We start from the raw sequence: 26,301 nt of genomic DNA, 5'->3' as shown, positions 1-26,301 counted from the left end.
CAAGTGCGAGTTCTATTTGGTTGGCCGTCGTCTCTGCTGGGAGGAATATGATTAGCGAGCGACTGCAGCTGTGTTAATGTTCCGGAATATCGCTTAGCTACAAGAAGATTTCGGGACGGGCCAGTTTGTTTTATAAACCTTTTCCATGGTTCAGAAAAGTATGGCTATCATAGGATATGAATTCGGGTGACCCGTTAACGGAGACGATTATAGCAAAGTGGTCCATAGCTGTGCCAATTTCCTCTGCAGGAATATCAATTTCCTCGGCCATTTTTTGATTGCCAAATCTCTTTTCACCGAACGGTTATTGCCATCTAAAAGCGAACTAGTATCAGGCATATAACGCAAGTCACAGCTATTTATCGAAGGTATGAACATCTGAAGCACCCCTACATCTGCCGTCCCACACTTTACTGATTGCCTCCCCTCCCATACATTCCAAATATTGGTCACTAGAATTAACTTCAAGCGAAATATATCTGTAATGGACAAACTGGTGTATAAGGAAGGAAAGTCCTCCTCCACGGCTTCTTTAACGATCCTATCGCAAAATGTTTCTCCGACTCATAAAGTCTTCAATCACTCTGACTTTGTGGCAGAGACCATTGTTGGAATGATGCATTCCTGGAGCGCTCAACAGCAACATGTGTTGCCAGATGTTAAATTTGTTGTTGTTGGGGATACTACGAGAGTGTCTCGTATGCGGCAACATTACTCCTATCACAGTAGTCCTGGAGGTGGCTAAGACTAGAGCAGTCTCGGAAGTGCACCCATTCCCTACATTCACAACATATCGGCGATCTTGATATGTGGACGGTGCGGGTGTGACAAACGGAACAGAACAATGTACCGGGATTCTTCTCTATCCCGGGACGGACGAAAAGAGCTCAGAGTAGGCATTCCGGAATATATTACCGCTCCCATGGTGAACACAAACATATACAGCCTTATTCTGATTTACCCATGAATTTTCTCATTCTCTCCTTAAGGTTGAAACGACAGAGAGACGAATCTCACGGGAACTTTACATTCAGAATAAGGCTTAAATTGTTGAGGTGACGAACGCATTATCAATCCGGTGCTTAGAACCCGACCGTTGTGTGTTTGCGTTTCTGCTATGATTAGTGGAATGGAGAATGTCGAAGGTACCAGCGAGCTGGATAGAGCGGTGAAATGGCTAGGAACGAAATGGCTGTGAAGAAGAGTTTGAGAGCTGTAGACGAGCATTGGATTGAATAGGAGCAGTGAACAGGGTGATGACTACCCTTCAAAAATGAAAACCATAATAACATCGATTCTATAACGGTAATAATCCTTCAACAAATCCATATTCCTTCTGAAATACTTAATGAGATTCCTGAACGCCTTTGTTTTCTTATAATTTTTGCCTGTTAGGGCGAAGATGATTTTAATATTAATTTTAATTAATTTCTCGTTTCGGGGTTTCATTTCCTTCCAAATTTCTTATCATCCATCCGCCCCACTGTCACTTTTATACCTTCGCTTGAAAATACAAACAATATCATTTTATGGCTTGTAATTGATTTCCATTTTGAAGTGGACATCCGTTTAAACAGCTATAACAACTGTTTGCTTGTTCGGTCGGTTGGCCGAACGGCCGGTCATTTATACGGACATCAAACACTTGAATCAATCATGTTCTTCTCTGTACTCGGTATTCGCAACAGCAGCTTCACTAAAAAAGGAAATTATAAAATAATGATTTCAGGTTTTTGTTTTTGGTTTGGCCTGACTGACATGGTTGAATGGCTACAAAAATGAAACAAGCCAAAGACATACATGATGAAAAAGTGTAAGAAGAAGAGAGTGAAACACGATATTTATTCACAAATCATTCACCTCATTTAATTTGTGAGTTTTTTTGCAATGTGAATCACTTTTTGATAGACACGTGTAATGAAATGAAACTTTGTCTTCCAGAACTACTTACTTTCATTATCATCATACGGCACTTGTAAGCAATTTCTCAGCTGGAGAAGAGTAGTTTTCAAAAGAACTACTGCGACTGTTCAAATGTGGGGGCTGTTTTATTACTTGTTTCTGTTTCTTTCTATTCTTCAATTAAATTGCTACTTATGGCTCGTGTTGGCAATTCTGAGCTCCAATAGCAATAATGGTTACAATGTTTGTAAAGAAATCAAGAGAAATCACGCCATTAAACAATATGTCTTGCGTTTAAATCAAATGTTTTGTTTTCATTGTTATTGTTATTGCTGTTTTCATTTGATTACAAATGTTGTGGGCAGTACTTATTAAGCTGATGATGATGATGATGAGAATGGTGACCAGCAGTTGTGACATTGATGGATGCGTGTGAATTACCGCTACTGTATCATTGTCACTTATCATTCTGCCTTATTATTTAAACATTACCCGAAAGAAGTGAGCAATGCAATAATAAAATTTAAATTAAAAGGTGCCGCCGCCTGGGATGGATGTCATTACCAGCATCAGAAAATGAGTGTCCATTTAATGGATACAGCGTAGGCGAGCGAGCAACTTGTAGACACCTAATCACATTTGTCTCACACATAAGTGATAAATATGTATATATTTTGGTTTGGATGACAATTAGCGCAGCATTTTTAGGAAGATTTTGATATTGAAAAAATTAACGGTAGCTTAGGTCACCTCTCTGTGATTGCTAAAATGTTTTACTTTTTAACTAAATGGGGGATTTCAAATTCACCTAGAATTATTGGATTATTATTGTTAAAAAAATCAGGGGCTACTGAAATATTGTATGAAATCCTTGAACGTCCCTTTATTTTATAATTTCCCTAGAATTATTTGATTATTATTGTTTTAAAATCAAGGCTATCCAGTAGCTTAGGTCACCTCACAGTGATTGTTAAAAAAGGGTTTCCCTTGCAAAAGAAAGGGACTTTGTCCACTGTGTTCCTTATTTCTCCAGAATTACTTGATTTTTGTTGCCTTAAAATCAATACTTCAGATCATAACTTGTCACATGTCAGCAGGGGTTTATCCTTAGAAAACTCATTTCAAGGTTAAAGCACTTCTTCCTTAGCCTCACACTGCCAATGATATCAATTTACTTAATCCTTAGCACACTTTATTTGGATCAAAAGCAAAAGAAGGTAATTCAATGAAATTTTGCACAAAATAAAAATCACAAGACGAAGAAGATAAAGGTATTACAAGCCAAGGGTATGATATTTCAATAACAACAACAGAATACAAAAATTAGTTTTGAATGAAACTCCTGCTGCTGCTGTTTAAAATTTGTTTTGCGAAAAAAAGAAACACGCTTGAATGAATTAAACGTCCACAGATTTTCCACTCAATTGAATAAACATTATCGTTTACCGGTCATAAGTGTATACTTTTCAATAAGGTATCGCATTATATCAAGAAAGAAAAAACTCCAAAACCCAACAGAAATAAAACTGAGATCCATGAAATGGGTATTGGATTACCAGGTTATTTTCAGAAAAAAATCACACACACAAAAAAGGGTTCAAAACTCTTTCATTTTAAATTCGTTTAATTTTAATAGGGTATGTTATTTTGTAATACGATCCACTGGCACCTACCTTAAGTGACACATAATTATATGACAATACCTACATACATATATGATGAAGTTGATGTTGTTGTTGTTCTGGCTCTTTCCGGACAGGAATAGCATTGAAGTTATATGAATGGCTCATATTATTAGTATTGGTCTTATGACATTTTGCCATTGAAATTCAATGCTTTAGAAAAATTCTTAATCGGCTCATGTCAGCCGTATTATAATCCACTAGAATAGTCGTCGCATTTCTTTAACGAAAAGAAAACAGGGGAAGAACACACAGCAAAACAACTGCAATCACGACATGGTCGGCCTATGTTAGCCATCCAGCCAGCCCGCCAGACACTGAAGTAGTAGTTATGAAACGGATGGTTGACTAAGCTGACAACTTCATAAGGCCACAGGGATTTTGATAGCCAAGCCATTGGCTGCTGTATCCGCCAGGGGTATCAGATGATATGCAAATAACAAATAAATATTATAAATCAGAGATGGTAAAAATATAGAATATTTTTAACAATAATATAAGACATATTGGACAAAGAAAATAATATAAGTGATAAGATCAGAAGGGCCAAAACATTTCAATGGGAAAACACGGGAACATTAATTTTTAGCAAGTATATTAAATAGGAGCCACCGTGGTACAATGGTATTCACACCCGCCTTGTACACTGAAGGCCGTAGGTTCGATTCACCATTTCCTGAATATTTCAGTCATGTGACAACTTCACTACAAATAGTGTCATAGACACGGCGCACAGTGGTTCAGAATCGTTATTTCCTGGTCAATTCATAATTTTTTGTTCGACAGATAGCACTTTCAGCTTTCCGACACATTAAAAGCCATCAAATTCGGTCTAGCGATTGCAAAGGAATTTAAGGTCAAAGTTAAAAATTTGAGTATTTTTCATATTTTGCATAAAAATATTAGTGTTTTTTAGTTTTTCATATGTTTTAACTATTTAAAAAAGGTCATACCCCAATCATGGTAGGACAATACAAGGTAACACCAATACCCAGCTGACTGAACTGGGCTGTAATGTTAGTTTCAAATTTTATTCGACATTTTATATATCTATTTCTATGTTCGATGGATATTAGGGATACATACAAATACAAATCATTCAAAAAAAAAACTGTCGTATCAATGACATGTAGCCTCCTCCAAGTCCGAAGGACGTGTCGCACACTATAACACCGCTTATAGAGGCGGTCCAAAATTTGTTCATATGTATGGTATTTTGATAAATTTGAAAAATTCTAAAGCCCTAATAAGCATGTGCTTTTTGATTTCAAAAAAAAAGAATTGAAATAGCTTCTCCTTTTTCAATGAATTTCCTGCGATTGCAGGATTCTACTTTCTGCAAAAATTCTACTTTCTGCAAGAAATTATGCTTTTAGTGGAATGATATGGAAACATCCAAATTAAAATGAAAATAATTTTCATTCATGTTTTTCAAAATATTCATTTCAAATGTGAAAAAATATTAGTTTTTTAAATTCCAATAATATATAGACATTTCCTTATTCCCTTAGCAATACAAAAAAATCTTTTTGGAATTTTTTTTTTCAAAAAGTTTCAAACGGGCTGAATGAGTACAAAGGTATATATGGACTGAAAGAGGACACTCTATGGCATCATTCTGTGAAAATGGAACTTTGTTCCAAGCTTTTCCCTAAAAGTTCTAGGCCACAAAACTTGGAATTTCACTAAAATTTAGTACCTGAGGAAAACTAAAACAGCTCATTTCGTGTAAACGCTATGGTAATTTATTAAAACGAAGGCAACCCCACCTACCTAACAAAAAACAATGAACACAAAAACTGTTATAGTTTCTGAGAAATAGCCGTTTCTTTCTCCAAAAATTTGGAAAAATTTCGTATTTTCCAAAATTGGGAAACATTTTTCGTCTTTAGCAGCACGCCACGTCCACACCTTCCAATATTTTGATCTACTTTTTGCTTTCCATAGCTTCAATACTACTATCGAATCCTATATAGAAATTAACAATCGGTGACAACAAAAAAGGGGGTTTTGGCCAGGAATATCGATTTCTGAACCACTGGTTGCCATTCGGACTCGGGTGCACTCATTGATATGAGAGAAGTCTTCCTTGTCCCTTCTGGGATGTTTGTAGAGCAATTATTATATTAAAGGGGCTCTCTGTTTATAGAGCACGACCTCTTGAGGTTTTCTCCAGACAGAAAAAATACCTCTTGTGCTCTTCTATCTACAGAAGAAGACCTCATGAGGTCGTCTGCAGAAAGGAGACAGAAAAAGATCTCTCGTGGCCGTGTATATACAGGAGACGTTTTTTGAGGTTTTCTAAAGACATCTTGCGGTATTCCATAGACAGAGAAAGACCTCTTGATTTTTTTACATAGACAGATGAATTCCTCTATCGTTCTTTTACAGGCAGAAAAAGGCTTCTTGAATTCTTTTATCGGCAGAAGAAACCCTCTTGAGGTATTTAATAGAGAGATATATACCTCTTAAGGTCTTCTATAGGCAGAAGACGACCTTGAGATACTCTATAGATAGAAGAAGATAACAAGAGTTCGGCGTTAGACAGAAGAAGACCTTTGGTAGTCTTCTTTAGACAAAAAAGCCCTCTTGTGACCCTCTTGCACGCCAGCGTTGATGTGTTTTGTTTCTAGATCGACTCCAAATTGTCTGAAACGGATTTGATCTAAATATATGTGGGATCTAAAACCATTATTTCTATGAACTATATTTTTTATCGTGAACATTTGTGTATATCGTGGTGGTTTTCCCAAAAAAAAATCGTACGCATCCATGCTAGGTCCAAGTAGGACTTAAACAGTCCATGTAATGTTGTACGAATACTTAGATTCTGGTACGCAGGCTGGGGTGATACAAGTGAAAAGACTGGAAAAGAAGATCTGTACTGAACTGTATACGAGCATTGATTTGAAGCAGTGAACAGTGCAATAATATAAATATTTTTTATCTTGTTACGGAATTGGGTTTAACTCCGCACCGTGTAGACGTTCTTTTATTCCGCTATATGATTTTTTCCAATCAACACTCGAATTCGTTTATTCGTTCACGATTACGCTTTACTTAGTTTACATTTTGCTTAACTTACGATTAACTCCCTTAGTCACTGAACCGCGTGTTACTCTCACGTATTTATACTCGCTCGCTGATGCACAGACTGTTCTAGAATCCCCAATGTAGGATGTTCTACAATGGTCGAGCCAAATGAAAATCGATTCGTAACTACGAGGTAATAAATACGAGAGAGTAGAAGGGGTAGTAATGAATGACGTCACAACGTAGAAGAATAATTAAGCTAAAACTGAATGATCAAACCAAAAATGGGAGTGAGTAATCCAAAAACAATGGTAAAATAAACAAAGAAAATTGTGACTAAGTGATTGTAGAAAATGCTATACATTAGTTGTTGTTGTAAAACTGATTCAAATAACACACGGATTCGTTTAGATTACTATTCTTACAATTATTTATTTATTAAAGTTACTTCAGTTATTCGTGAACGACTTTGTTTTACTTAGTTTACATTTTGCTTAATTCAGGATTTACTTCTTTACTTACATACATATGTTCCCACAACATCCCTGAAGGGACAAGGGAGACTTCTCTCATATCAATGATTGCACGCCGATTCATATTGGTTTCATATTGGATTCATATTTGAAGCAGTGAACAGTGCAATAATATATATATATATATTTTTTTTTTGATATTGATACGGAATTGGGTTTAACTCCGCACCGTGTAGACGTTCTTTTATTCCCCGATATGATTTTTTCCAATCAACACTCGAATTCGTTTAGATTGCGATTTTTACAATGATTTGTAAACATAACTTCAATTATTCATGCACGACTTCGCTTTACTTTGATTATATTTTGCTTAATTCACGATTTACATCTTTACTAGCTGACGGTTTTTATTCACGGTCTGAATTACAGCCCACTGAACCGCCTGCTACTCTGACGTATTTATACTCGCTCGTTGATGCATAGACTGTTCTAGAATCCTCAATGTAGGTTGTTCTGAAATGGTCAAGCCAAATGACAATCGATTCGTAACTACACGCACAGAAAAAATATTTTTCGCTTTTGTTGGAACAAAATATATGTTTTGGTTCCAAAAATGTATTTGTTTTGTTCAAACATTGTAATCCAAATCCAAAAATACCATCTTTTGTTCCAAACATAGAAAACAAAAACAACTTTCGAATTGCCGCAATATTGTTAAAATCGTTAACAATACCGATTGTAGGAACTATCATAATCTAATTTTGTTTACAAAAAGTATTGTCAATACAGAAAACCAGCCCAGAAATTTTTGATTTGAGTGCATATACTTCTCATATACACTTTTCGCATAACTTGGATATAAATGTCGCGTATAATATTGCAATCATTGATGAACACAATACATGGTTTGCTGCATTGGCTGACAACAAAGACAAACAAAAAGCCACAAGAACCCACCACAACATAAGGAATAATTAAACACCATAACAAACACGAAAAGGAAAGAAGAATGAAACAAAACAGAAACAAATAAAAACAAGAGTCTCACGAGTACATACACACAAAAACAAGGGTAAAGGCAGCATGTCATACAAACACACCACAACTCACCAAAATTGTTTTTTCAACACGGCATCGAATAGCGAGAGAAGAGAAACAAATTTTCGAAGAAAAGAGAGAAATATTGTTCAGTTGACACAAACTATTTTTGGATTTACAATACTACATGAGGAATCCAACAATATGTTAACAATACATATTTTGCTCTTGGAATATTGTTGGATCAAACATATTTTTTTCTCTGCGTGTACATGGTAATAAATACTAGAGAGTAGAAGGGGTAATAATGAATGACGTCACAATGCAGAAGAATGATTAAACTAAATCAAACCAAGAATGGAAATGAGTACAACAAAAACAAAGGAAATTGGGAGTAAGTGACAATTTCATGATTGTAGAAAATTCCATACATTAGTTGTTGTTGTAAAACCGATTCAAATAAAGTAACTGCTTAATTCAAACTGAAGCTTACTTACTTACTTAGCTGGCCCATTACAGAACATTTGTTCTATAGGCCGAACTAAGAAGAGATCTCCATTCCTCTCTATTTGTTGCTTTGCTCTCTGGAATACCGCGCCTTTTCATCTCAACATCCACTTGTTTGCGCCATCTATTCCTTGGCCTGCCAATTCTGCGTGCACCGCCATGTGGCATGTATTCATACGCCTTTTTAGCGGGTTCATCATCGCTCATTCTTATGATATGGCCTAGCCAACGCAATCGCTGCATCTCGATACGTTTAACAATATTCATGTCGTTGTATAGCAGATACAGCTCGTGGTTCATGCGACGTCGATATTCACCGTCAACGCAGATTGGTCCGTAGATCTTTCGAAGAATTTTTCTCTCAAACACACCAAGCACTGCCATGTCTGCTTGCGCAAGTACCCAGGCTTCGGAGCCATACATCAGCACGGGTAGTATCAGTGTTTTGTAGAGCGTTATTTTTGTTTGACGAGATGTGGCTTTGTTTTTAAACTGCTTACTTAATCCAAAGTAGCATCTGTTGGCCAATACAATTCTTCTTTTTATTTCACAACTGATGTCGTTTGTTGTGTTGACGGAGGTGCCGAGGTAGACGAAGTCTTTTACTACCTCAATATTATAGGAACCAACTTCCACAGTCGGTCCGAGCTCAATGGACGCATTGCGCGTCGACACCATCAACTTGGTCTTCTCACCGTTTACCGCCAGACCCACTTTAGCAGATTCTCCTTCGACCTTTATAAAGGTATCAGTTACTTCTTTTACTGATCGACCCATGATGTCTATATCATCAGCATAAGCAAGTAACATGTGACTATTGGTGTAGATTGTGCCACTTCTTTTGACGTTTGCCTCTCGTATAACCTTTTCTAGCAGGATGTTGAAGAGGTCACACGAAAGGCTGTCTCCTTGTCTGAAACCTCTTTTGGTACCAAACTCTTCGGAGAGGTTCTTTCCTATTTTAACTGAGGACCTCGTGTCAGTTAAAGTCATTTTACAAAGCCGGATGAGCTTTGCGGGAATACCAAATTCAGACATGGCTTGGAATACCTTTGAGCGCAGCGGACTGTCGAAGGCTGCTTTATAATCGACAAAAAGGTGGTAGGTGTCGATCTGCATCTCTTGGGTCTTCTCCAGGATTTGCCGCAGGGTAAATATCTGGTCAATGGTGGACTTGCCAGGTCTAAAGCCGCATTGGTATGGTCCAATAATCTCGTTGACCATTGGCTTTAGTCGTTCGCACAATATCCCTGACACGATCTTGTAGGCAATAGGGAGTAGACTTATGCCCCTATAGTTAGAGCATACAGTCTTATCTCCCTTCTTGTGGACGGGGCACAGGATACTCAGGTTCCAATCGTCGGGTACTCGTTCTTCCTGCCAGATGGTGCTAACTAGCTGATGAATGCACCTTATCAGCGTGTCGCCTCCGGTTTTGAACAGCTCGGCTGGTAAGCCATCGGCCCCTGCTGCCTTATTATTCTTCAGCCGATTTATTGCTGTCTTTACCTCATCTTGGCTGGGCAGTATACATTCAATACCATCTTCTGGGATTGGGACTGTGGTATCTTCGTCTTCTTCGCTGCTATTGGATACCAACAGATTTGAAAAATGTTCTTTCCATATCCTGAGTATACTATCTGTATCAGTTACCAAATTACCTTGCTGGTCTCTACAGGAGGATGTGCCTGTACCAAAGCCATCAGTTTGATGCTTGACTCTTTGGTAGAATTTTCGGACTTCATTCTGGCTCCTGTACATCTCGATTTTTTCACACTCCCGCTTTTCCATCTCTCACTTTTTCCTGCGGAAAAGACGTTTCTCCTCTCTCCTTTTCTCCCTGTATCTCTCTCGTGCGCTACGCGTTGCTACGGATTGTAAAGTAGCCTTATATGCCGCATTTTTCTCTTCGGTGGCAGCACGACACTCCTCATCATACCATGGATTCCTTGGTGGAGGTCTCTGGTATCCAAGTATGGATTTTGCGGCTGTTTGCATGGAGTGGGCAATGCTTTGCCATTGCGCTGATATGTTATCGGGATGAGGAGGGCTTTGATTAAGCAATTGGGCTAGTTGAGTGGAATATGCTGTGGCTATCTGTTGTGATTGCAGCTTACCGATGTCTAACTTTCGTGTTGTGTCTGCTCGTACTTTGTTTGCTACGTTTAAGCGGGTGCGTACCTTTGCTGCAACAAGGTAGTGGTCCGAATCAATGTTTGCGCCTCGGAACGATCGTACATCCAACACGCTCGATGAATGTCTTCCATCTATCACAACATGATCAATTTGGTTTCTTGTTTTCTGATCTGGAGACAGCCAGGTGCCCTTATGAATATCGAGATGATTAAATCTGGTACTGCTAACTACCATGTTTTTTGCAGCTGCAAAGTCTATCAGTCTCATACCATTGTCAGATGTTTCACTGTGGAGACTGAATTTCCCGACTGTTGGGCCAAAGATATTCTCCTTTCCAATTTTGGCATTAAAATCGCCTAGAATGATTTTAATGTCATGGGCAGGGCAACGGTCATATGTTTCTTCTAAGCACTCGTAAAATATATCTTTGGTCTGTTCGTCCTTTTCTTCAGTGGGAGCATGAGCGCAAATAAAGCTGATGTTGAAGAATTTAGCTTTTATTCGAATTGCAGCAAGTCTTTCATTCACTGGAGTGAAGCTGGATACAAGATGTTTTAGTCTCCGACTAACTACGAATCCACAACCAAACTCATGCTTTACGTCATGGCAGCTATAATACAGTGCGTCACCTTTAGGTGTTGTTGTGACGCCTTTCCCAATCCATCGTATTTCCTGTATGGCAGTAATATCGGTCTTGTACTTTTCAAGTACGTCTGCCAATGCGAAGACTGCACCTTCTCTATAAAGAGTGCGAACATTCCAGGTGCAGATTCGCAGATCATGGTCCTTAAAACGTTTGCGGGGTTCGTCAACTTTAGAGGGGTTTGTTTTTCTTTTCTTTCGTTTTTTCATAGTAGGCTGTTTTTTCTAGGGGAGGGTTACTAACCCGACGCCCAAACCCAAGTTTTTAACGTTCTTATGGGTGAACGCGCGGCACATGTTAGCTCACTACCTTTAACGGGTGTTAAAGGCAGTTCCCCAGGTGACACCACGGGGAGGTCAGTGTCCACTTGGGATGAAAGAGGGACCAAGATAAATCCTGGGCTTTGCCATGTTAAAACCGGTCAGGACCGTTCCTTGGTATCTTCCATCCCCTACGTCACCCCAAAACTGAAGCTACAAACAAAATTTTTAAATTTACGGAAATTCGTCTGAATTAACTTAACTTCACAAAAATACCAAATCCCTATTAAAATATTTTAAGAAATATTTGAAGCTCTCTATTTGCATTTCTTCCAATTTTTGATTTTAATCATTACATTGTCACTTGTATACCTTCGCTTGAATACAAATCATATAATTTGTTGGCTTATAATTGATTTCCGTTTCGAAGTGGACATAAACAGCTATTACAACAGTTTGTTTGTTCGTTATTTCAACTTAAATAAACAATTACCCGTCGTTTTGTAATTTTAGTTTTAATAAAATTGTGTTTTTGGGAAGTAAAAAAGTTTAGCAAAACTGCTGTTTAAATTTTCTTTATGTCAATTAAAATCAATATAAACTTACGATAATTTAAGGAGATTTTTACTACCTTTACCCTACAAATCCCTTGGAATACCATATCTGCTTTAAGGACATCAACAAATATCAAATTTTGTCCCTAAAGTAATTTGATAGCTAACCTCCATTGAATATACAAGAAGATGTTATGAATATTGTTTTGTTGATGCCATGTTCCGGCAATGATTTTTATTTAAATGGAATTCCTCTACATTTAGAATTTATATTTTTTTATCCCGATCATCTCTTACAAAGAAGTTCGTAGTGCTTAGTAGCAGCATCACTTCTCATCATTGTAGTTCGTTTAACCAAAAGAACATCATCATCAGAAGGCGTTTGCCATGTGATTGGGAGGAGGGAAGATTGTTTGGCTGCTGTGTTTTTTTACACAAAAAATTAATTTGAAAATCACTTCCCAAAATCATATCATTTCAATACCTGCGCTTAAAACACCACAAAACCACTTCACACAATTGGAAATCACAAAACAATGGCCAGTATTTGTGAAACGATCCATTGTTCCAATAGCAAACAAAAACATCAGTTGAAATGGGTTGTTGATTTCCTGCCGTGACAAATTAATAAAATGTGTATTAAATAAAACAAAAGAATAAAAAACAACAACATATCATAACGTATACAAAGCTTTTAATTAACCGATTATACATAGCAACCAGTCACATGCCTCTAACTGAGAAGCATCATGTGACACGATCGCACATTATTCTATAAGTTTTTTTGAGTGTAGTTTACGTTTCATATAGAATAATGCGAAAAAAATACTCCTAAGCCTCTTAAAATTGTACACCAAGAAAAGATCACCTTTCTTGCATGGGCGGAATATGAACCACAAAAGTTCAAAAAATGTTCGGAAAAATTGTGTGCATGATAAGTCTTGAAGAAGTGACCGATGTAGATGTAGATCAGTTTAAAATATGGACTATATTTGTCTATTTCTTCGGGTACCTCCCACACAAAATTTCGGATAAGTTTATTTTAAGACCTGCTTTCGAATCACTCTGATTTTTGTTGAAGCAACTTGCCTTCGCTGCCTCCGTTACGACGGTAAAAGCTTTCTCAGGGGAAACTCCATACTTTTGGAAAAAAAAAACAGACCGAGAGGTGTAAAAACCCCTATGGCACCATATGTAGCGGCTGTAGAGCACTATAACTCTCGATCTGATCAACGATTTGGTCCAAAATTTGGCCTTCGTCATATTTTCTTCAAAATTAAGATTCACTTCAAAGATGGACAATACCGGTTCACAACTTCCGGTACTTCCCCCAATATTTAAAAAATGTCGCTAAAATTGTATGCACGATATTTTGTCTAAATTTAATTTAAATATTAAAATTGCCTATATCGGTCCTCTCCTTAGGGTACCTCCGCCACAAAAGTTCAACATTTATGTCTAAGTACAGTTTAGAGTCTGTTCAAAGATCCTTTGGAAATGTATACCGATGCTGTTAGTTGTTGTCTTGTTTACAGCGATATTATGTTTTCCTTGGACAAGTCCATACTGGTCCAAAAGATGTACGATGACCCTAATGAAATGACTAGTGGGCGCCATATCTATCGAAAACATATGACTCCCAAAATAGGATCCACTTCCATAATAGACTATGTCGGTCCATTTCTTCAAATACCTCCTCCGCAACACTTTTGAATTTCAGCCCTAATCCACATTTCTATCGGCAAGTTCAAATTAAAGTTCCAAATTTCTGAAAACACCCTAAATACATTCGATTTGTCCGTAGATAAAAGTTTCAATTCACATAAGCTGAGAGTATATCTCTGTCGGCAAAGCCGACTGATACTTTTTTACTTGTTTTTTGTCATTGCCTTATCGTTGTCTGGTTGATCGACTAATTGCCAGTTATATCGATAAATCGGATCTGTCATATCATCGTCGGCCAATATATAAACAGAATTTTAGTTCACTCCAATACAAATCTACTTATATTAATCTATAAAACCCATAACCTTCACTCAATTCCGATTTTTTACCCGCTAATACTTTATGTACACTTCTAGTACGCATTTCCAAAGTGGCCTGCTTATCTCAAGCCAAAACATTAGCAGTGACGCTGATATGAAAATTAAGAATTCCAGCTTTATAATTTTACCCAATACCAATTGTACCAAATTTAGTACCATTTGGTACTTTTCGTACGTTTATAGTTCCTATAATGTATTTCCAGAAAATACTCCCCTATATCCCAACCCTACAATCCAACCGTGAACCTAATTTCAAAATTCGAAATTCCAGCTCTATTTGTGTTTCCCAATACCTAAACGTACCAAATTTTGTACCATTTAGCACTTTTCGTAGACATAACTACGATTTTGGTAAACCGCTTCTTTATCTCGACTCACCCACCAACAATGACCCCAATACCAAAATCTCAGCACCATCCGTTCACCAAAATACAAATTGTACCAAATTTAGTGCCACTTATATCAACTCTACTTCTCCAATTTGATTCTCATTCGAAATTTCAAGTTTTTAGCTGTATCCGTTTTCAGGATAACAAAAATATACCTCAAGTTACGACTCCCACACAAGTTTAACGAAAATTGTACTGTCTTCCAAGTCGAAATCTTTCCAATAAAAAGAGCTGTAGAAATGTAAATATGAAAACGGGTATAGTCGGACCGGTAACTATCTTCGTTGATAGTCACTCAGTTCCCACGCTATGAGCGCTAAAATAAATCGTAACTTTACGTTGTTTCCCGGGTCATTGAAATAGCGAATAAACTTAAGCTTTACGGATCGGAGTCAACCGTTATTGAACTTGACAACTTAATCAACCTTGTGGCATTTCATGCAGCAGCTAGAACAAAGATATCGGGATAAGGATAGTCTGATATGGTGAATTGAACCTATCTGTAAGGCATCTGGTCAATCCTCTCCAAGCGAAGAAATACATCTCTGCTTTCCATGAAGAAATCTGACCTGAAACTAACGTAGGGAATAATCACATGTCATTGCAGAATAAGATCAATGTCCTACAAATGAGAAAATTTGAAATTGCTCAGGTATATACGTTTTGATACGTACGTGCCTCATCACAAGGTCTCCGAGTGAATTAGCTGCCTACTGAGACAGCTACGCACCCTTTAACCTAACCTACCCTTGGTAATTTGTCATTCCGTTTGTAACTACTCGAAATAATCATTGTAGGCCCCACAAACTATATATATTCTTGATCAGCGTGCAATTCTACATCGATATAGCCATGTCTGTCCGTCTGTCCGTCTGTGGAAATCACTCTAGCGTCCGAACGGATTGACGTAGGTGGATGAAATTTTGGGAAAATCTATTATATGTACGTAGGACTTTTGGTATCGAAAGCGGGCCAAAAAAAATTCCTACCAAAGTTGGTTTATATAGGTCCACATTTTGGTATAGCCCCCATATAAAGTACGCGGCATTTTCCATCAGAATCCCATTTGACAACAGAATCGGTTGTAACTTTATATTTTGTGTTTCCAGAGGCTAAGAAACATTTCTACCATAAAATGTTTATATAGGTCCACGTGTTGATATAGCCCCAATAATACAATATCTCCCGATTTTCGGTATTTTGAAGGTTTTGGCCTCATTATCACACCGAGATGACTGAAATTTGGTATTTAGACTTCGTTGGGGATATAAAACTTTCCCCCAGAAATTTGTAGGTATAGATCCACGCCATCATATAGCCCCCATAGAACGGTACCTTCCGAATTTCGGTATTTTGAAGGTTGTGACCACATTAATCCACCGAAATGGCTGAAATTTGAGGTGGAGGGTATAAAAAGTTCGGCCCGACCGAACTTAACGCTTTTCCTACTTGTTTTTTTAATATGTTTTGTTTTCAGATATGTTTTGCGCTCAGCCTATTCCTTTTTTTAAGTGCACTGGAGTATGTAAAAATATAAAAATGTGGCTGCGGAAAAAATATATTTTTACATAGGGACAATATCGTATTTTCCCCTAAAATACGTTTGCTCTGACTAAATTCCCTTCCTTACACTAGAGTTTTTAAGATATTTTATCTTTGACCATACTTTTTATCTATTGATATCGAGAATCAGTTCCCTGACCTTGAGATCACCGAAGTTAGTGGGACAGAGGACATCTCGATTCACTGCAATTATTGAATTCTGTTTGATCTCGGTTATTCTACCAGCCACTATGGTGATGCCTTGAAAATGTTTTTTTGCGTTTCTAAAAGTGTAGTCTTTGTTCTGTCATGCGCCGCATAGCTCCCCTTGTATTGAAGATCATTGTACTATGACATTTTCCAATTTAATTATTATAATTAATGTAATTAATAAAGTTATCTTATAATAATTAAGCCAACATCAAACCCATGACCAGCACTCGTGCTTGTGAAAGGCCCCATTAGCCTGAGGAAAATTTAAAACAAAAACCACACATACTCTAGCAAAAACAGAAAAGATCAAAGAGAGAGCATTGTGGTACAATTGAGTGATCTTTGTAACCTCACTAATGATTAGTTAAACGTTTATTAAGTAAGCATTTTGCCACAATGTCTGGCAAATAACATCTTACTATTGCTACAACAACCACAACAGCAACCTCGCTTGAAAAATATAGTCATCATCAGGAGAAACAATATTACGGATGCTGTAAAGCTGGCGGCAATTGCCACCTTTTTCTTATTCATACAACACAAAGGTGATATTTTTCTTGACTGTGGTGTTAGCGAGTGGATAGCTCCTTTCACCTGGCATGGGATTTCCTTTCACATATAGTTTTAGTTGCTTGATCATTTTTGTTGTGAACTTTACTAATGTCGTTCATTTATCATAAAAACACCACACCACACATCACAACCGAGCCGAGCCGGGCTAATGTGATGGGTTGGACCATGGCAATAATACACCTTGGTTGTCGGCGGCGGTATCCAGCTGATTCGCTTACATTGTCATAATTATCTGATGTTGCTGGGGTTCACTCATTTAGTTTAAATGTTAAACGTTTAGAGTTCGCGTGTGAGCAATGAACAAATGACCAACCAACACCAAACAGACAAACTGGCTGGCTGGGGGACTGATTTGCCTCTTTCGTGTTTTGAGAAATGTAAGCTGAAGTGTGATTTGAAACGACAGCCTTAGAGCCCCCCAGTCTGACACCATTTAGTAGGAGCTCGTGTGATGTAGCGTGTTGCTGTGCTTTGTTACTTCATACCTCCTTGGTAGCGGCAAAAACATTTAGCAGCATTTCGTGTTCAACGTGTTGAGTGATTAATGGCAGTCACATTTCAAATGTACAAACATCAGTTATATGTACGTACGTACATGTGAGAGAAGAAGAAGATATTATGGTGAGAGAAGAAGAAGATATCTTTGGTAGGATATGGGCATGGCAAAAGGGAATATCTCAATTGAGTAGTAAGTAATTTGATCAAGGTAATGGACACTTAGAGAAAATAACAGATTAGAAACCTTTTATAAATTACTAAAATTTTGATTTGATATAGCTATCTAGGGGAGATATACATATATCTCAAATCTTGTGATATTAAAAAAGAAATCTGTGTTTGAACCTTCTAGGATGTTGGTGGGAAATGTTTTTTTAGAATAAACAGGTTGCGGCAATATCATATCAATGCAAATATAGACCAGTGGACTATTTCGTTGAAGTTAATCATGTTTTTATATTAATACCAAATGGTCCTTTAAACCTTTCCAGTTACGAACTTTCAAGTTTTCATTTTGCCTACCTTTCCCCAAAAATTATAAATTTTCTCTCAGTGTATACCTTCATATTCTTACTGTCAAAGTTGAATCCATCTTGCGGTATATCTTCAAAAGAGGCTAATCATTCAAATTGCTGGCTATCATAACACAAATCCACGGTAGACGGAATATAAATAAATTGAGTTGTAAGCTGCCATTTTGGAGGCTAAACGCTAATTTCGTTTTTTTTTGCTCAACCTTCAAAGTCATTTTTTTCTCAGATGATGCCAACATGGCTGGTACTTTCAGCCTGCTCAAATTGCCTCATATTAGTTAATGTGGTTTTTTAATAAGCATTTAATATTTCCATCAAGCATATCTAATAGCGTAACAAGTTCGCCGCTCAATCGCTCTGTCCAGTTACAATGAGAGACTGCTAGGCTATTATATAAGGAAGTATCTTAACATGTTTTAGATTTTGTCTAAATAAATTGTAGTTTTCACAAGAAACTTCTTTGTCTAAAGCTTATCAATAACATTCGAATTAAAGTGGAACATAATCTTGTGTGTGTAACTGTGTAATTTCAACTCAGTTGGTTACAAAAGGGGTAACGTGGGAACTTTAGTTTTTCTCTCCTTTATGATTATTTTAAAGTGAGTCATAAAGGGAAAGCATCAGACACACCTCCCTATTTGGTAGACAGCAAGAAAACTTTATTTTAACAAAGGGTTAATAGAAGCTGAATTTCATTCAGAAAGGCGTTAAAGCATGCAGCCTTCCTTTCAGAAAGGGTCTATAGAAGTAGCCTTCCTTTCAAAAAGTCTTTCAAGAAGCAGCCTTTCTTCCAGAAGGGGTCTATAAAAGCAGTTTTTTTTTTAGAAAGTGTCTAAAGAAACAGCATTTCTTTCAGAAGGGGTCTATAGAATCTACCTTTCATTCACAAAGGGTGTAAAATGCAACCTTTCTTTCAGAAAGGGTCTATAGAACCACCCTTTCATTTAAAACGAGTCTGTAATTCACTCTTTTTTTCAGAAATTCCCTTTTCTTTCAAAGAGGGTCTATAGACGCCACATTTCTTTCAGAAAAGTTCTATAGAAGCCCCCTTTCTTTCAGAATAGGTCTATAGAAGCAGGCTTTCTTCCAGAAAGGGTCTATAGAAGCACCCTTTCTTGCAGAAAGGATCAATAGAAGCAGCATTTCTTTCAGAAAGGGTCTATAGAAGCAGCCTTCCTTTCAAAAAGTGTTTCAAGAAGCAGCTTTTTCCTGAAGGGGTTTTATAGACCCCCTTTTTTCAGAAAGTGTCTAATGAAACAGCCTTTCTTTCAGAAGGGGTCTATAGAATCTACCTTTCTTTCACAAAGGGTTTATACAAGCAGCCTTTTTTCGGAAAGGGTCTATAGAAGCAGCCTTTCTTTCCGAAAGGGTCTACCGAAGCACCCGAAAGAGTCAATAGAACCACCCTTTCATTTAAACTGAGTCTATAAAGCACTTTTTCTTTCAGAAAGTCCCATTTCCTTTAAAGATGGTTTATAGACGCTCCATTTCATTCAGAAAAGTTGTATAGAATATCCCTTTCTATCAGAAAAGGTCTATAGAAGCAGCAACACTACCAGAAAGGGTCTAAGAAGAACCATTTCTATCAGAAAAGGTCTATAGAAGCAGCATCACTACCAGAAAGGGTCTATAGAAGAACCCTTTATTTAAGAAACAGAATCTATAGAAGCACCCTTTCTTGCAGAAAGGATCAATAGAAGCAGCATTTCTTTCCGAAATGGTCTATAGAAGCTTTTTACTTTAAGAGAGGGCCTATAGAAGCTTTCTTTCAGAAAGGGTCTGTAGAAGCTTTCCATCTTTAAGAAACGTCTATAAAAGCTTTCTTGCATTCAGAAAGTGTCTATTGAAGCTTTCTTACTTTCCGAAAGGGTCTGAAAAAGCTTTCTTACTTTCAGAAATGGTATATTGAAGCATTATTACCTTCAGAAAGGGTCTATAGAAGCTTGCTTACTTTCCGAAAGGATCTATAGAAACGTTTTACTTTCAGAAAGGGTCTATATAAGCTTTCTTGCTTTCAGAAAGTGCCTATAGGAGCTTTCTTACTTTCAGAAAGGGTCTATAGAAGCTTTCTTACTTTCAGAAAGGGCCTATGGAAGCTTTCTTACTTTCAGAAAGGGTCTATAGAAGCTTTCATACTTTCAGAAAGGGTCTATAGAAGCTTTTTTACTTTCTGAAGGGTCTATAGAACTTTCTTATTTTCAGAAAAAGTATATACAAGCTTTCGTACTTTCAGAAAGGGTCTATAGAAGCTTGCTTATTTTCCGAAAAGTTCTACAGAAACTTTTTACTTTCTGAAAGGGTCTATAGAAGCTTTCTTACTTTAATAAAGGTCTATAGAAGCTTTCTTGCTTTCAGAAAGTGTATATTGAAGCTTTCTTACTTTCCGCAAGGGTCTATAGAAGCTTTCTTACTATCACAAAGGGCCTATAGAAGCTTGCTTACTTTCCGAAAGGATCTATAGAAACTTTTTACTTTCAGAAATGGTCTATAGAAGCTTTATTACTTTCAGAGAGGGTTTATAGAAGCTTTTTTACTTTCAGAAAGGGCCTATAGCAGCTTTCTTACTTTCAGAAAGCGTGTATAGAAGCTTTATTGCTTTCAGAAAGTACCTCTAGGAGCTTTCTTACTTTCAGAAAGGGTCTATAGAAGCTTTCTTACTTTCAGAAAGGGTCTATAGAAGCTTTCTTACTTTCAGAAAGGGTCTATAGAAGCTTTCTTACTTTCTGAAGAGTCTATAGAAGCTTTCTTACTTTCAGAAATGGTATATACAAGCTTTCGTACTTTCAGAAAGGGTCTATAGAAGCTTGCTTACTTTCCGAAAAGATCTACAGAAACTTTTTACTTTCAGAAAGGGTCTATAGAAGCTTTCTTACTTTAAGAAAGGTCTATAGAAGATTTCTTGCTTTCAGAAAGTGTCTATAGAAGCTTGCTTACTTTCCGAAAGGATCTATAGAAACTTTTTACTTTTAGAAAGGGTCTATGGAAGTTTTCTTACTTTCAAAAAGAGTCTATAGAAGCTTTCTTACTTTCAGAATAAAGGCTGCATAGAAGCACCCTCTCTGAAAGGGAGGTTCTACAGAATCGCACTTTTTGAAACAAAGGTTCTAAAAAGCACCCTTTCTGAAAGAGAGCTTTTACAGAAGCACCCTTTCTGAAAGAATGGTTCTCAAAAAACACATTTTCTGAAAGAAAGGTTCTATAGAAGCAACTTTTTGGAAAGAAAGGTGCTATTTTCTTTTAGAACGAGTCTATAGAAGCACCCTTTCTTTCAGAAGGGCCTTTAGAACCTCTTTTCTTTCGAAATACCTTGATGTTATCCTTGACCATCGATAAAGATGGAAATGGAACACTGAGGAACACACGAAGAGGGGCTTAATACAGATTTAGGGTTTAATTCAGAAATTAGAATAGCTGCTAAAGGGATCCTCACTGATCATTACTGCATAAAATCTATGATAAGCAGGTGGCAGGACAACAACACACCTCCTTATCTGGTAGACAGATTGAAAATGTCTTCCCTTTTCCCTTTTCTTGCAGAAAAGGTCTATAGAAACACTCTTTCTTTCGGAAAAGGTGGTTATGAGATTTAATTTCTCTCGTACTTCTTTTCCATAGTACTTGGGGCCTTGCCGAGTTATTTCAGGAGCCTTAAGTGAGACAGGTCATACAACACTATAAGTTCCACTAATTCCTTCTTCTATCGGTTTTATCCACTCTCTTTCTCCGTTTCCTTGAGCACAGTGGACCGCTAAAGATATAGAAGATATGTGGATCCTCCTTTGTAGTTTCGAAGATCTTACCTAAAAAGATCAATATATCCAAGGCGGTTATTAAATCAAATCATTCTCATAGCACAAGATTGTTAGATCAAAGAATATTATATAAGGAGAACAAGAGGACCTCTTATACCAGTTAAAAAAAAAACTTTAATTTCGTAGGGTTGGTCGGTAACAACATGTTTATGTGGTTTGCCGGCGCTTTATAACAGCACCGGCTCCAAAAGGGTTTTGAATTTTTTGCAGGCACAACTAGTTGCACATGCAAATCTTGGTCAGCTTAAAATTAAAGAGCTTTAATTGATTTCTTAGAAAAAGTTAAAGTCATTTTAGACCCATATTACTTCTGACCTTATTTTTATAATCATCATTGTACATTACACTTAACGGTACTTTATCATTGATTTTAGTTTCTTAATCTATCCTCAATCACAACAATCCTGATCTACTTAACCTACTAACAGGTGATCAATATATGGGTACTTTACATTAAAAGATTTATCCTTAGCTAAAAACGCTGCACTTTAATGATAATAAAGGAAATTTACCTAGGGAAAACAGAGTCTACCGATAAATGTCTATTAGCTTCTCAATTCTACAATGCGCTTCCCAATTCGTAGTTTATTTATATTTTCCACTTTAAACCTCCAAATAATTTCTCATCCCTCCTTTTCTCTTTGCAGATTACAACACAATCAAAATTCTGGCCTAGGTTGTAGACGACGACCGGACGGTGCACCATCCCCCACACCCTCCGATACCTCCGATTCGGATATTTCATTGGGCACCCATTCCCCGGTCCCAGGTAGTTTACACTTACAACATAGCCCCGGTTCAACATCAAATGGGGCAAACGATGAAAGTCTAAGCATCGATGATGATAAACCACGAGATCTATCAAATTCTTTGGCTGGCAATAGTTTACCTGCATATCCAACGGCATCATTGCCACCATCATGTTTGCCTTCGTTTAAACTGGATGCGGCTGCGACAAGTCTCTTTAATGCAGGATATTTGCAAAGTTTTGCCAACTTTAAAGAGATGACCCAACAATTTCCCATACAGCCGATGGTGATAAGACCACATCCACAATTGCCGCAAGCACTGGCTGCCATGAATGGGGGTAATCATTTGCATCCTAATTATGCCTCGGCGGCTTATGTTGTCGATTGTACGTCGCCACAATCATCGCATCCACCAAAAATACGTGTCAATTCACCGGAAAAACTTAATTTGACTGCGAATAGTATAGCAGCTACACTGACGGCAGCGGTGGCCCAACATCATCATCATCACCAGCCGCAGCATCACCACCATCATCAGCAGCAGCAACAACAACAGCATCATCAACACCAAACGCATCAACACCCACCTTCTATAACGCTACAAAATCAACGTGGCAGTAGCAGTAGTCCAAGTAGTGTATCCTCTGCAACAGCCTCTTCGACGGCAGCCTCAGCCACCGTGGCTACGGCGTCTGCCACAGCGGTAACAACACCCTATCATCACAGCTCGCAATTTTTACATCGACCATTCTCCCCATCGCCTGATATTGTTAAGCACAATAGTGCTCCGGAGATAACATGATGATGTCTAAGGACCAGAGTTTAGTGCGAGGGCAGCTTTCGTAAAATGTTGGTTGGTCTGAGCCGGCAGAATAAGAAGGTGGTATTATTACGTACAATTATGTAAAAAAAGTTTAAAGCAATCAAATGTTAGGCGTTAAATATGCTAATGAAGGGGGCGGGGGTGGGGGTGGTTGTGAAGGGGATGATGGGGTGTATGTAACAATAGAAGGCAGAGCAAAAAACATTTACCATTTAAATATTGAATACAAAGAGCGAAAAAATTGACTTCATACTGTTTCCAATTTAAAAATAATTATTTGTCGTGTTTCGTATTTTCTTTTGCGGAAACCAAACATAACCTATAATTTTGATTGGGGTACAAGGCAAAGAGAAAATCAGCAGCACGTGTCTTTCTTTCACTGGAAAATATGTTAAACAGAATAACAATTCTAAAGAGGGGATTGGGCGAGATAATTGTTGTGACTTTTATTTGAAAACTGTAGAAAAGAAAACTCAAACCCAAGGGCAGAGGTTATTTATATTCAAGAAGGGTGCAGATAGGGAATTTAAGAAAAAAATGTCTTTTTGTATCAATGGTAGTTGCGATTATATTGGAATTTTGCAATTATTTACGGCAAACAATTTCCACTAGTCGACGAATTGGTGATTTTCAAAACTCATGGTAATTGAAAATATAAATATCTGTTTACCGAAATATTCTATTTTCCCAGTATTTAATGTATTTGGTTCAGTTGGGTTTCTTGAAAGATTGGATTATATAAAGACGTCTATAAATTTAATTATTTTGATTAATAAATTATTTTTATCGGTGACTTTACGAATGATAATGATGTTCATATTCTTTTTTATGATCTTTTCTCACTGCAATTAAACAAGCACTTTTAGTTTCCGTAATCAGTTATAGTATGCATTTCGGTACTACGTCAAAACCTATTTTTGTAATATAATATTTTTATTTAATGTTTTTAAGATAAATAAAACGCGCATATAAACCATTGTTAAGGGGACTTAAACAATGGAATACTTAGGTACATCATGAATCAAAAATTTATTTTTTTTTTAAATGGCATTTGTTTTATGATATAAATTTCAAACAAATTCACCCACCTATTGTTATTATAATTGTATTATTATATTGAACATAATTGTTTGAAATTTCCTCTTTCCATAAATAAATGAGACGCCCAGTAAACAAAACGAAATTCTGTACTCTTACCTAATTATCTTTTCCAGTACCCACAAAACCAAACCTTTTTTAAAACCCAAACAATTTTAAACCCAGAATACCCTTAGCCAACCGTATGACCCATCTAAACCTGCCCTTCCTAATATCAACTATAAAACAACATTGAATCCTACAAAAATATATTTGCTTATTTCTAAAATTTAATTTAAGAGTTTATAATATAAAAAAACTAATAATAATAAACAACAAAAAATATAATAATAAAATATTATTATCAGCAATGATTTAAGTAATTTGTATATTGTATTGTAATAAGACTATTCACCTAAAAAAAAAAAATATCTATATAATTTTTATATTTGTTTTTTTTTTAGAATTTCTGAAGTACTTGGAAGAAATTGTCTTTAATTAGTTTTGTTTTCTTGTAATTAATTTTTTTTTCGCATACAATTTTTGGTTACATTTTTAATTGAAATTATAAGCAGAACAACAATTTCATTTTGAGTGTATTCAATTGTAAATAGTTTGTAAGATTAAATACTAATACTATCGAATTATTAATATATAAAACATAAAAATAAAATATATATATTTAGTTATTAGAAAGCTTATTATTAGAATGCAATAAAAACAAATTAAAAATAAATCAGTTAAAACTATATAAATATATATATGAAAATATTTAAAATATATCTAAAAGGTGTTTTATTTGAACAAACAATAACAATACAGTTCATAAAGGTTTTTTTTGGAATACACAAATGGTTGTTGTTGTAACAGAATGCTCGAAACGTTTCTAGCCTAATAATGAAAACGCGAATATTTACCATCACAAATAGTTTTATTGTTTTCTTAAGTAGTCTCAGGTATTATTTATACACTACTTCATGCGTTGTTGAATCACTTTTTCCTCTCCAATTGAGACACCTCCAAAACATGGTTTTTGAACGCTTTTACAGCATCTTCTGGCGATTACTGGTATTTTTCGGGATCAACACATAGTTCCATGATTCGTAACCTGGGACCCTTTTATAAACGCCTTTTTAAGCACTGCGATCGTATTTTGCACTAATAGACACTATTCCAACGAGAAAACCCATTTTTACGGCCAGATCTTCATGCAATATCTCACGGTATATAACATAGTGCTCTTACATTATCCGTTTACGTACGGCTTATATTTTTTCTTTCACAACGGCGGTTTTTGAACGACCCTCACGACCTTCGTTTTTGAGCGATAGTCAGCCACGATTGAGTTCGTTTAACCAGTTTTTTTTTATAGTGCTATAGGATGATGCTTAATTGCCTTATAAAGATTTGAGTTAATCGATGAAGTCTTGCCGCATTTAATCCACTTCGAAAGCTGTGAAAAATTACACTGTGCGCCAGAGGTCCGAAATACTCGCTCGAATTCTACTCGTGAGTGAAATTCGAGCGAGCTCGAACGGGAGTACTCGCGCTAGTAGAAAAAATAAATCGATTGTACTATATTTTTAGTCGTCACTCGCGAAGCATATTTCAAACTTGCTCGATTTTACTCGCAAGTGAAAAGTGTTTGCGAGTACGAGTACTTGAAGAGTACGAGTTTTGCAAGAAAAAACGAGTGGGAATGAAAATGCTCGAAATAGAGTTCGAGTTTACTCGAAGAGTAAAATCGAGTGGAAAAATTTATTTATTTTTTGACCGTTTGTGTGTTCGGAGGTTCGGATGAGGTTGTTAGGAGCTTCGA

General features: G+C 36.7%; 1 protein-coding gene across 2 annotated transcripts in view; it reads left to right on the top strand.

Moving 5' to 3' along the window:
• Optix (optix) overlaps positions 1-23,635 on the top strand; it is a 64,141-nt gene extending 40,506 nt beyond the window's left edge. For both annotated transcript variants that reach the window (XM_073991094.1, XM_073991095.1), the window contains exon 5: positions 22,481-23,635. In XM_073991094.1, the coding sequence (XP_073847195.1) occupies positions 22,481-23,384 (904 nt within the window). In that variant the 3' untranslated portion in view covers positions 23,385-23,635. The remainder of the gene's footprint in view (positions 1-22,480) is intronic.
• The last annotated feature ends 2,666 nt before the right edge of the window (positions 23,636-26,301 follow it).

Source organism: Musca autumnalis, unplaced genomic scaffold, assembly GCF_047663935.1.
Source record: "Musca autumnalis isolate F117 unplaced genomic scaffold, ASM4766393v1 scaffold_5, whole genome shotgun sequence".
NCBI lineage: Eukaryota > Metazoa > Arthropoda > Insecta > Diptera > Muscidae > Musca > Musca autumnalis.
This window is presented reverse-complemented; position numbering and strand designations above follow the sequence as displayed.